Raw genomic sequence first — 12420 nt, 5'->3', positions numbered from 1 at the left:
AATCTGGCCACGCAAACCTAATAAAAGGTAGTGGGGCTGCATTGTTTATGTGAACTCCTTAGGAAACAAAGTACCTCTGGTAGTAAACACAACTTCTGGTTTAATTTTAAAAATATTTGTGTTTTTTTTTTATATTTAAGATGGAACATTATAATCTGGAATACATGCAACTGATTTGTGTATCTGAAGCTTTTGACAGAAAACCTCTATGCTGATGTCTGGATCCAAAAGAAAAAACCTGCAGTCTTTAGTCCATGTGAATTCTTTTCACTTCTATTATTTTACAGCACTACTATAAAGTGATGCAATATATGCAGTTAAGAGTAACTTGTAAAATTATTTTTATATATTGCTCACCTGATTTTCAAATTAGGCTTCACGCTTTCTGATTTTGTCCTGATTACTATTTGCCATGTATTTTTCATAATAATATGTAACTAAAAATACTGAAATACCATCTGTCACTGTGAAGTCAGCCTGCCAATCTACTTACAGACTATCACCTTGTTGGCATATATTAATCCATAGTACTACAGCTGTAGTATTTTAAGTTTTGGGGTATTTCCCTTTACTCCTCTGCTCTTTGAAATGTGTGTCATGGATTGGTAGTGAAGGAACAGCTTTCAAATGAATTCATGATTACAGACAAATCTATGGGTTGGTACAGTTGAACAGTCAAACTGTGCCTACTAAAAGGAGTCATCTTACCCAAGAACCCACTTAGAATTCCAGTTTGCTCACTTGAAAATTATTCTTCTGGAAACCCTGGGCTTATAAAATGTGTCTGTTGGATAATTGCCAGCCATGGGGCCAGGAACGGGATGCACCTTACATCTACTCTGTGTACCACGTACCCATCAGGGTCTGCTGTTGTTTAAGGTTTGTCAGTCTTAAATCCATGCTGGCAGGTAACCCCAAAGCATAGCAGCTCCCAGTATCGATAACCTTGGTGACTCCTGTTCTGCACACACATCATGGCAATGCCGCCGATGTGACGGGACTCCTGAAATCACGGAGAACGTTTCCTGGGAAGTTTGCAGGCGCTGTTTAACTTCAAGGCGCAAATCAACATCTGCATCTAATAAACTTCCAATTTCTGGCAGAAATGGCATTCAGCTGCCTTCACGGCACCCTTTCGCACTACCTAGAGCATCGGGTTTGAATCCCCTTCAGTTTGCTGATCCCTGTAAATTTTCAAGGCAAGAACGTCCAAGAGCGAACCGTACCATCACTAGCTTGTGCAACACAGGGACTGCTCTGCCAAGGCCGCCGCTGCCGGGAGGGGCGGGGGAGCAGCGCTGGATCCCTCCCGCACGCCAGGTACGCTCCGTCCTGCCCGCAACTGAGCGCTGGAGCTGAGGGCACCGGGGACCGGCCGGGCCGGCTCCCCGTGCGCGGCCTCCCGCCACGGCAGCCGCGCCGCCTCCCTCCCTCCGTCGGTGCGGCCCAGCCCGGCCCAGCCCAGAGGCGGCATTCCCGCCTACCGCGAGCGCGAGGCATGCTAGGAAGGGCCGGGACGGGGCCGGGACAACGCAGGCGCGGGCGGGGGAGGCGGCGGCGTCGCGGTGCGGGCGGCCCATGGCCGTGGGCGGCGGGCCACGATGACCGACTACAGCGAGGAGCAGCGCAACGAGCTGGAGGCGCTGGAGTCCATCTACCCGGACTCGTTCACGGGTGCGGGGCCGCGCCGGGGCCGCGCCGGCAGCCGGCGTGCGGGGGAGGAGCGGGAGGCCGCGGCGGGGCTGCCGCGCGTCCCGCGGGGGTCCCGAGCGGCGCGGCTCGGGTGGGCGCTCGGGATGTTGGCTCGCTTTCCCCGGCCGGGAAGAGCAAAGCCCTCGATGGCCCCTGTGGCCCGGGCCGTGGGCGCTGCCCCTGCCGCGTTCAGCGCCCTGGCACAGCAGCCAGCCCGGCGTGGGCAAGCCGGTCCCCGGCGCTGGAAGGATGCTCTTCGGAGAAGCCTTTCAAAGGATGCAGCCATGGGAATTGGTTTGTGTGTCGAGCGGCTTTCCTGTCCGCTAGCAAGCTTGTTGCGGTCGTGAGGCATGGGATGTTTTGGGGTGCTTAAAGGTGCTGTTTCTTCCGTAAATGTATTGCCGGTACCTGCCTTACCTCGCTGCAGGTGAAAAAAAGGCAGGCTTTAATTCCCTGGTGCAGCATGTTTTACTGCTGGAACTTTCATGTTGTGGGTACATTGGTTCATCAGTTTTTCAGGATTTTCAATTTACCATCAAGCAATCAGGAGTAGGCAGATGCTGCCTAATCCAACATGATTTTTGGCATTCTGTATCCAAAGAATATTAACAGTAGAAAAATCTGGGAATTTTCTGTTTCCTTCCTGCACAGTGTCTACTTTGCCTAGAGTTCCACAGCATCCTAGTTGGCAGTAACTTCATCACACAAACGTTTGCCCGGTACAATTGCCTATTGCTTCAATCTGAAAATCTGTTCAAGTCTTTGGTTTTATTTTAAAGATTATGTAAAGGTATATAAATTGATCTGTGATAGTTGGGGATGCTGGATATCTGATAATGATATGCAAGTCATATTCTTTTATACAGCCTTTACTCTGATGCTTACTCAGAATTATTGTTCACTCATGCTTTTATGCCCAAGAGAGGAGAGGGGAATAAAGATTGTAGTAGTACATTATTAATTAGGCAAATCTCAGTTGATACTTTGAGAGCATGTACACTAATTTGGGCATAGCTTGTAACAGAGATGCAGAGCACCTCTTACATGAGTATGTGGTCTGCAATCCACAGTTGTGCAATGAGGTTTTTAGCCTGGGAGAAATGCAGGTCACAGCTCTTACTATGTTGTGTTGTCTGTCTTCTAGCTGCCTGATTCACACACTTTCATTCTAGTACATTGCTTGGTCAGTAGCATTTCTTGCATTAAGCTGTTTTAAATGTAGGTGCAGACATACTGTAAAAATAGTCCACGGTCAAGAGTGCACTGGATGCTCATCAGGCACATTTAGTGCAGTAAAGCAAATCAGCTTTGGTAGCTTTCTGCATGCAGTCAGTGTACTACCAGAAGTTGTTTGATTTGATTTGCACTTTTTGGAACAGTGAAACCTCCAGAAGAGAGAGTTTTCCAAAAATGAAACCCTTTGGTGTTGTTTGATGATGTATGGTCTCATTCAGAGAGACTCCAGGCATCACATCATATGGAAAATAGCTGTTAATTGAAAAGTATTACCTTATTGAGTTTAAAAGTCCCTTAACACTGTATCAAGACCTTACTTTCTTTATAAGTCTTTTAAGAAGTTCAGTTTCACTGATGTGAAGGAGTAATTGATTTAAGGACTCTCCCTGACTCTTGCTTTTTTTCTTTGAACAGTACTGTCAGAAAAGCCAACAACTTTCACAATCACTGTGACATCTGAAGCTGGAGAAAATGATGAAAGTAAGTTGATCATGTCTTACTCAGAAACTTCTCCTGTACATGTTTAAATCTAATTCTATCACCAACAGCTGTGTATACCTCCACTTAGATCCTTGTAGGGGCCTGGTACAGCGAACATTCCCTCACAAATATAGTTCAAGGATTTGGGTGATCCTTGTTCAGTTTGCAGAAATGTTATGCTGTCACTGTAGGACTGCTTTTTGCCGAATCTCAAAGGCTTTGTAGTGTAACTTCAAAAAGCATGGGTTGTCACCATCCTTCCAGTGGCTTACAGACATGTAGTGAGGGGATTTGTTTTCTGGCAACTGTGTGTGTGCCAGCTACGTGGGAGAGTTGAGTCTGTGTGCTGTGAATGTGCAGCCCTTAAGGAGCAGTTCCAGAGCAGAAGGCTGTGGGTCCCAAGTCCCTGTGTATTTTTTGAGTGCCAACAATTGTGTGGGCATATTGTAAGCAAGCCTTACTCCAAACAAGTTTGAAAGCTGCTATTCTGGATGCTATAATAGAAGGAATAAACTGGTGCTGCCTTACTTCGTTTGAAAGGACAAACCCTGCTTAGAGTCTCTGTTGCACAGACTGCTGTGCTGCCAAGAACTGTGAGTCTGGAACTAAGGGAAAGCTTCTGCATGGTGTTCTGGGAGGATGTGTAAAAGGAACTTCATTCTCTTTTGCCTTGTTTCCATGTTAGCCTGGCTCTGAGCAGCTTCAGATTGAATGCATTTTTCTTAGGCAGTTCTGTGCTTAATAACTTCCACTGGGCATAGTGTGTTCGTCCACAGTGTGGAGCCCTGGAACCCAACACAGAGGTTGATACTTCACCCAGGCACACAGAACCTGAGGTGTTAATATGCTGAGATTTTCTCTAGTTCTGTTATTACAACTCTTCCAGCTTCAGGTAGATTCTGAGGGAGATTACTGCTGTAGTACCTGTCATACTACAGAAGGTTTTTCAGTCTTCCTAAAGACCTTTCAGACATGAGTAGGTGTTAATAGTTGGTGCAAGTGTAAACTTTATCATCTTAATTTCTTTGAACTCTCGGGTTATATTTAAATCTGTTCATATTGTTTTAACATCTGTGTAAGAAGACTGCTTCTTAGAGGCAAGAATATTTTATATTCTATAATCTTTAGGCTGTTGATGCAGTAGGAAGACACCATTAAAGTTACACAGAGTTATCACCATAATATGTTTTTCTTTATCTTGTAGCTGTCCAAACTACCCTTAAATTTACCTATAGAGAAAAATACCCCGATGAAACTCCACTATATGAAATTGTCTCACAGGAGAATCTTGATGATAATGATGTCATGGACATAATAAAACTGCTAGAGCAGCAGGTAAGAAAGACAGAATATCTTGCTACAGCTTGATACCACTTCACACATGGGCTAGATTTTCTCTCTCAAATCAGTTGTTTTCAGAGGTATCTGCTACTGATCTGAAACCTGTTCCATACTATAGAGACTTACTTTGTGGTTTGAGTTTGGTGAATGACATCATTGAGGTAAGATATAGGGCTAATTCAGTGTGTGCAATAATGTAGAACAATGAAATGGAAGTGCACTAGGGCTTCCCCTCTTTTCCACTCCCAGCTTAAGGTGAATTTGTTTAACTCTGTGTGTGTGTGTGTGTGTGTGTGTATAAAAATTGTGAAAATAAGCCATCTCAATTTCATTTGGAAATATTAAAAAATGCCACATTGATTCTTGATTCTTTTTGATAGCATAACTGTTCGGAGGGTGGATCTCATCAACCTTTAGGATCAGTGAGAGTGCATTGTGAAGTAAAAAAAAAAAGGAATCACTTTTTTAGTTTCAGGGATTTCTGGCAAGTCCTCACTGCCTTAAAATTGCCATAATATGTTATATGGCATAATATGAGGTGTCTCACTTCAAAGAAGCATGTAATAGAATTAAGGAGTAAACTGTTCCAATAGAAGAAAGGTTCTGAGTGACTTGTCTCTTATGATTTATGATATTCAAATTTTAGAGTTGTGTTTCTACTGTAGGTTTTAGTTTATTCATGAAAAAGCCTTTCAGAAGATATGTATAATGTTTAATAACCCAATCACAGACATTAGTCTTTGTGTTTTGCTGCCCACCCATTTGGGGATAACTGGCTGGTTGAATTTGGATTTTACAGCAAGCTTTTGAGACTGGTGCAGAATGTGTCAGCTGCGCCCTCTGCATTTGCATGACATTCTGCTTTCTATAAACATATTTATGCATTCAGGTTCTTCTGTTTGAAGTTTTCTTCTTTGTGTTGTAGGCAGAAGAAAATTTAGGAATGGTAATGATCTTCACTCTAGTCTCAGCAGTACAGGAGAAATTAAATGAAATAGTGGATCAAATAAAAACGCGAAGAGAAGAAGAGAAGAAACAGAAAGAAAGAGAAGCAGAGGAAGAAGAGAAGGTATGTAAAATAAAGTCTTCAATGAAAAAGACTTCCAGCTTCTTTAAAATGCATTGGTTTGATGCAGGAGCAGTTCTCAGTTGCAGTGGGAAAGGAACAGCTATTCTAAAGATTATTTAATTGAAATGTAGACTGTTTAATGAATTTAAGTGATCTGTTTTCCCCCTTTTTCTTAAGCAGTCTTTTTAGAGTCTAACTGCATGTTCACAGTCCCTTCTTAGCATTACTTCCTAAGGGATTTTTCCCAAATGAAATCAGATTTGCTGTAGACAGTTTTTTTGCTGGAAGAAGGGGAAGCAAGAGGGAATGGGGAGCAAAAAAGACTAGAATATGTCATGCTGCACACAGGCTCTGTGATTTGAGGAAGGCTGTCTGCCTTAGTAGACTGAGTGGGTAGGGTGGAAGCAATGGGACCAATCTTCAGTACTGGTTTGCCCTCCTGTAGAATAGTTTCACCATTTGTGGATTGTGCTGTGATAAATCCAACTGATGAGTCTTTACTCTCTTTCTGAGAAATAGCTGGAGAGTGATGGGACTTGGAAGGCTCTATATTTCTGAAAATTGGCAAAGAAATTTCTGAGAAAAAAGAACCTTTTTTTTTTTTTGTGTTGCAGCAATATAAAATGATTAATGCATTTTAATAGGCAATAATTCAGTGTAGATTGCACTTAAGGGTTGATAAGAAGTGCTGCGTACTTATAAATACACTACATTAGGGGGGAGTTGTGAACTATTGCACTCTAGGTCCAAAAGGAGTATGCAGGGTTCTTCCATGAGAGTTTTCGCCTCAGTATAGTTCTCTATGGAGAGACTCCCATGACAAAACCCACAAGAATGTGTTCATTATATACTCTCAGGATTAGGATTAATTTCTCAGAATACTTTCCAGCAAGCAGTGTTTCTGGAGTGTTGTAATTCAAATAATTAAGAGAATGCTTATCTTCACCTGTAGCTTTGCAAGTTGTGTTTGCAGCCTTGTTTTCTATTCTTCCAGCAACGTTTTCATGGCACTCCTGTTACCATTGAGAATTTCCTTAATTGGAAAGCCAAGTTTGATGCAGAGCTTCTAGAAATAAAAAGGAAAAAGATGAAAGAAGAAGAACAAGCGGGCAAAAATAAGCTAAGTGGTATGTTTTAATACTGATTGTGAAATTTTTGCAATGCTATCAGCCTATAATGACAAGTCTAAAAGTAATTTTTACACTGATGATAGGTCTTAGCATCCTGCTCCATAGTCTGCACGGCTTAGCTTTGAACTGGTTCTCTTGTGATGCTGGATCTACTTTTGACCTGATTAACTGAAAAAACATAACCAGTGTGGTCATGCTGTATCACTGTTCTGTTTTCTCCTCACTTCTGGCTAGTTTTGATGAAATTTGACAGGTGGAAATTTTAATGGTATTAAGTTTCATAAAAAGCAGTACAGGACAGGGGACATGCTTGATTTCTCTCTGAAGGGTATGCATTTGGGAATCTGCAAAGATGAGATAACAGAAATCAGGCTTCTAGTTTTCCTGTTCTTTAAAGTATTGTTAGTATTGGTGTCTGTTTTTCTCTATACAAATGTAGTTTGTAAAAGCTTCCCTTTAGAGAACCAAAATCAAACTTATTCTTGGATGTCATTAGTGTGATTCCAGTATTGCCATGGACACCAAGTCTTGCTTGTGGAAGCTTGCATGAGCAATGTAAATGGAAGACAGATGATTTATGTGGAAAGAGTCCTGAGCTTTTCTTCCTGTCCCTCCTATTCAGAAAAACTTCACTCTTCTGTGATGTTGCCTTCACAGCTGTGTGTGTGTGTGTAGGAGCTGGTGATTTGTGTAGACCCAAATTGCTTTTTGAATGGGAGAATTTATGAAAAAAAGGTGGAGGAGTCAGCTGATTTCCTTCCTAGTTCCCATAGAGGATTTCTTGTGGAATGCAAGATGAAGACTAAAGGAATGAGGACTGAACACAGGCTGTGGAGTGTAAATTTTTGCTGCCCCCCCATTATTAAACTCTTAATAACATTATAGTGACCCATTTCACTTGCTGGTGTGGGTGAATCCTGGGTGAATTAAAAAAAAAAAGAATTGGGAGCTTACAGAAATGAGCAGTTAAAAGCAGAAAAGGTTGCTAGAATTGGTTGATTTGGAAAGGCTAAAATACACATGCTGACTAATTGTTGCCTTGGGTTGAGAGTTGCTTCAGAGCTGTACTTGCTTATATATTGTTTTTTATTTTATTTCTAGGTAAACAGCTGTTTGAAATGGATCACAACCTCGACACCTCTGACATCCAGTTCTTGGAGGAAGGTAAATTCCTGTTTGATTCCACTACTGAAAGCCAGTGGCTTAAAAAGGTCAAAATTCCTAAGCAAAATCTGTGTTGTATTTCTGACTTAACATCTTATATCAGAATCCCTGAGAAGTACTGCTTTGCAGAGTGAACAGAATTTTAACTTTTCCCAAAACCAAAACCTTTTCAAGATGATAAAGTGTATTTATTTGCAGCCTTGTGCTTGGGGTGATCTTACTTACATTACTTCTATTTAAATGATTGGACTGGGAGCAAAAAGAAAAAAAAACCAAAAAAAAGCAAAGCAACAACAAAATAAAAAAAACTCCAACTCAGCCCTGATTTTTTTTTTTTCTACTAGCCAGCCTTCCCTGGCTTCAAGCATAGGTCTTGAACTTCTGTCATCTTTTCTCTGAACCTCAACACCAATAGTAAACATCTTGCAGGTCAAAATAAATGTTACTGGCTCCTGTGCAACCCAGTTCTTTTTCATGGTTTCTGCAGATGGGCCTCTTACCTAAAATACTGACCTGGTGCCAGATGAAAATTCTGTAAGCCTGGGCCAGAAAAATATTAAATTTGGAAAACCAGTTGGAGATAAAGCACATAGAAGCATACATACTCACAGTAACATACCTGTTTAATTTGCTGTACTGTTTTTTACTATCCTAGTTTAAAATACCTGAGTTTTGAGGTACGACAGTTCTTTAATGCAGCTGCATTATCTACTGGTATCACAAAACACAGGCAGAAGAGGGTCAAGATTCCTCTCTGCAAGTAACAATTTAAAACAAGTTTATGAATGTCAATGAGTATAAACTTGAAATGGTAGTTATGGGGAAGTTTAGTTTCTTTAACAGGGAATAATTTAATCTTGTCTTCCTACAAAATACCTAAATTGAAGATAGTTTGTTGATGGCACATTTGGCTGCCTCAGGGGAGGAACAGACTCTGCCTGGGCTCTGTGCCCAGATGATTTGAGATTAATGTATTAATTTGTAATCCTGTTGCTACTGGTGATTAAAACTCTCATTCTTATTGCTGCTTGCATTCTGTCATAGATGCAACAGGTTGCTAAGTTTGTTTTAATATTACAGTAGCATGTACTACTAATTTTCAGAGGATAATGGCATTATCTTGTATAGGTGCCTTCAAGCCCAGTGAAATAATGGAAACTTTATTTGGTGACCAGAAGATGTCACTGTTGATACATAAAAATAAAATAGCAGTCCTCGAGTTTTATCCTTAGGTCAGCAGCATCTCTTTCAGAAGAAAACGTGAAAGTAGCTAAAGCTTCATCTTGCTTCTAAAATTTGAATCTGAAAGCAGAGGAATGCATGTCAGTATATGGTGTGTAAGGAATTTTTTATGAACCCTATGCATTTATCTCACTAGGATGGTAGTAATTATTCCAGCTGTGAGGTCCTGAGCTCCTGCTTTGGTTGTCCTGGGGAGAAAGAATCTCTGCTTCTGGCACCTGTAAATGTTAATTTCCTGCTCCCAATGAATTCTGAAGTTCTGTGTGACATTTCTCTTGACTGAGTTTTGATACAAAGAAAAAAAACCTCAGCTGTAGAAAGATAAAATGTGGCATTTACTTTTCTACATCTATTTGATGTATAAAAGCCAAGTAAGTTAGCAGCTACTTACATTGAAGAAGTAATATGAAAAAAATCTTGTATGTTTTGTTGTTAATGTTTTCCTTGTTGCATGAAATTAAAGTATCTGTCTGTTCCTTACAGCTGGAAACAATGTGGAGGTTGATGAATCTTTATTCCAAGAAATGGATGATTTAGAGTTGGAAGATGAAGAGGATGACCCTGACTACAACCCTGTTAATTTAGATAGTGATTAGACTTATTTGAACTGATTCTGTCATCAGTATGGACATATGTAAGGAGAGAGGGGCAGGCAGGAAAGCCACAGCATCTGTGGTTTTAGTAATGTGTATTGTTTTTCTTTTTTCCTAATTTTTTTCCAAAGAAAGAACCAACATTTTAAATCCAGGAGAATGGTCTTCTGATGACTTTCACTATAAATAAATTTACTTTAATATTTGAAATGAAAAATTTGAGAAATATTGATCTGTCTGAAAACGCTTTTCTATTTTCTCTAATTTTTTTCTCCCTACTTCTGTAATTGTCATTTGAAGAGATGTGGCAACATGCAAGATGGAAAGATGTTACAGCAAGCACTAAACACACCTGCATCTGAATGCTGAGGAGCTTTTTTGCTGTCTTCCACCTGGGGTAAACATGGGCAGCTTTGGTGAATAAAAGGGATCACATACTATGCAGTTATTTATTTTTTGTTCCTCCTGTGGAATTTTTTAATAATTCAAGTCAGTTCTGGTGCCCCAATTTATCAGCTGTAGGTAGACAGCACTAGTCACCTTTGTTGTTATAGCCTTATTAAGGTCTAGTGGAAACAATTTCCATACAATTAGAATGAAATTTTTTGCTATAGTCATGAGTAATATTTTCGAAATTGTGAGTTGAAGTCAGTAGGGGAAAAAAATCAGAATGTGAAGCCTCTTGAAGTTTGGTTGATTTATTCAGAGATGGTTTGGGGTTTTTTGAATGTGTGCCTCAATTAATTTTTATGAAAAATCAAAACCCACCTGAGGAAAATGAGTTTGCTTTTGGCAGCAGACTGTATTGAAACACTATGAGTGGAGTGCACATTACAGCAGCAGGGTTTACAGAGTGCTCTACAGGTTTGAATGTAACTGGTGTAGTTTTGGAAGCACTGTGTTGGCAGCCTGTGAAGGTTAGCACAGAATGCAGTAAAGCTACGCATCAACTTGGGGATGTTGCCCATCCTTCAGAGTTGTTTCTGGAGCTAACAGCTGTTGGACTCCTCCCTTACCACCTCCAAAAAGCCCAAACTGCAAGAACTGCAGTGTTTAAACATGCTGTGTTTGAAACTGCAGTGCTAGAAGGATGATGGTGTCAAGACAGCTTTCCAAACAGAGAGACAGGCACCTCAATGATTAAACACTGTGTGCTGAATTTTAAACACTGTTAGTAGACTGCTTTAACTGTGCCAGCTTCAATCTTTGAAGAGGGTTGCACTAAAGTATCACATTGCTTAGAGGAATAATAAATTTATGAATTTTAGTATTTGAAAATTCCATAGTCAAGATGAGAAGTTTAATTATGGAATTAATTTAATGGTTATAAGATTCTCTGCTCATATCGCTCGAGAACATCTGTTTAGGATGACCTCCTTTAAGCTTTTTTTTTTCCTTTTTTTCATTCAAGGTAAATGAATTTCTAGTAGATAGAAATAAGTGTTCAAGTACCCTGTAAATACTTTTATAAATTAACCATGTGCCTTTGTTCCTACTGTCGTCCCTTTGATCTTTTTAATTTTGGCTACTAAGAACTCTAGATAAGCATCTAGGTCTCAATGATGTTTTATGTTTCAAAGCAATAAGCAGGATCTGTGCTCCAGCAGAGTTACCAGATACATTAAAAAGTTGTGAGCTAATGTGATATTAAATCTTGTCTTTTCCAAAGAAACAGTTGGATTGAAAGTTTCATAGTTACTACATCCAACTTCCTGGGTAATTGCTAGGATGCTTTAAAATGCTCTTCAGCACTGAACTTATTATTTCTGGTATGTCTCAAGTCAGCTGCATAAAACCCCATTTAATTCCTAAGGCTGCTTTCCATTTCTAGCTATGTATGTTTAAAACTGCTCTTTTTTCATAAAAGAAGTGAATTGGAGCTCTCTAAATTTGGACCAAATCCAAGAATCCTGTGTAGTCTGTGCAAATGTGATAATCAGAAAATTTTCCAAGTGGATCACTGATAAGTCATTTACATATGAAAGAAAGTTTCTCATGAATTATATTTCTAGAAGAATGAAATTTTCTAGTCTGTTTTCACACTAACATATTTATTGGTTTTCATGCAGAGAATGTATAGGTTAAAAAATGTTAAAATTATGTAAAACAAGTTAAAATGTGAAAATGTGTTTTTGCTGTTATATTTCAAAGCAGAGGAAATAAGGGTTGAAGTGACAAAGAAATAGCATAAAATCTGCTCCTCCAGGTCCTTGGAAGAAGTTGTAGCGACTCAGTCTGAACTGCAGATTTGTTTAGCTTTGTTAGCAATTAACATCTGAAATAAAAAGGGAATTTTACTGAGAATAAGCTTGGCTCTGTGTGTGTTAGTTTGCTAAAGTGAACAGAGAGAAGGGCTTTTTAGCCGGAATATTTGAATTTGCTTATCTACTTTGGATTAAACTGAAAACTAATTATTATTAACTGAATAAAACCCCATTTATGAACTTCGACAGAATTACAGTAATTTAAAATC

The 12420-nt window shown here is 39.9% G+C and overlaps 1 protein-coding gene across 1 annotated transcript; it reads left to right on the top strand.

Annotated features, from left to right (window-relative positions):
• The first annotated feature begins 1550 nt into the window (after nucleotides 1–1550).
• RWDD1 (RWD domain containing 1) lies at nucleotides 1551–10634 on the top strand. Its single transcript, XM_058801449.1, has 7 exons — nucleotides 1551–1674; nucleotides 3343–3408; nucleotides 4613–4743; nucleotides 5675–5818; nucleotides 6813–6945; nucleotides 8050–8112; nucleotides 9838–10634. Exons 1-7 carry the CDS (start codon nucleotides 1602–1604, stop codon nucleotides 9948–9950), a joined length of 723 nt encoding a protein of 240 aa, XP_058657432.1. The 5' UTR covers nucleotides 1551–1601; the 3' UTR covers nucleotides 9951–10634.
• Nucleotides 10635–12420: the final 1786 nt, after the last annotated feature.

Source organism: Ammospiza caudacuta, chromosome 3, assembly GCF_027887145.1.
Source record: "Ammospiza caudacuta isolate bAmmCau1 chromosome 3, bAmmCau1.pri, whole genome shotgun sequence".
Taxonomy (NCBI): domain Eukaryota; kingdom Metazoa; phylum Chordata; class Aves; order Passeriformes; family Passerellidae; genus Ammospiza; species Ammospiza caudacuta.
This window is presented reverse-complemented; position numbering and strand designations above follow the sequence as displayed.

Excerpts from the sequence above, each read along its gene's own strand:
- RWDD1 (XM_058801449.1), top strand. The coding sequence starts at position 1,602 with ATGACCGACTACAGCGAGGAGCAGCGCAACGAGCTGGAGGCGCTGGAG. Across the intron at positions 3,409-4,612 it reads AGCTGGAGAAAATGATGAAA|CTGTCCAAACTACCCTTAAA; the intron begins GTAAGTTGATCA and ends TTTATCTTGTAG. Across the intron at positions 5,819-6,812 it reads AAGCAGAGGAAGAAGAGAAG|CAACGTTTTCATGGCACTCC; the intron begins GTATGTAAAATA and ends CTATTCTTCCAG.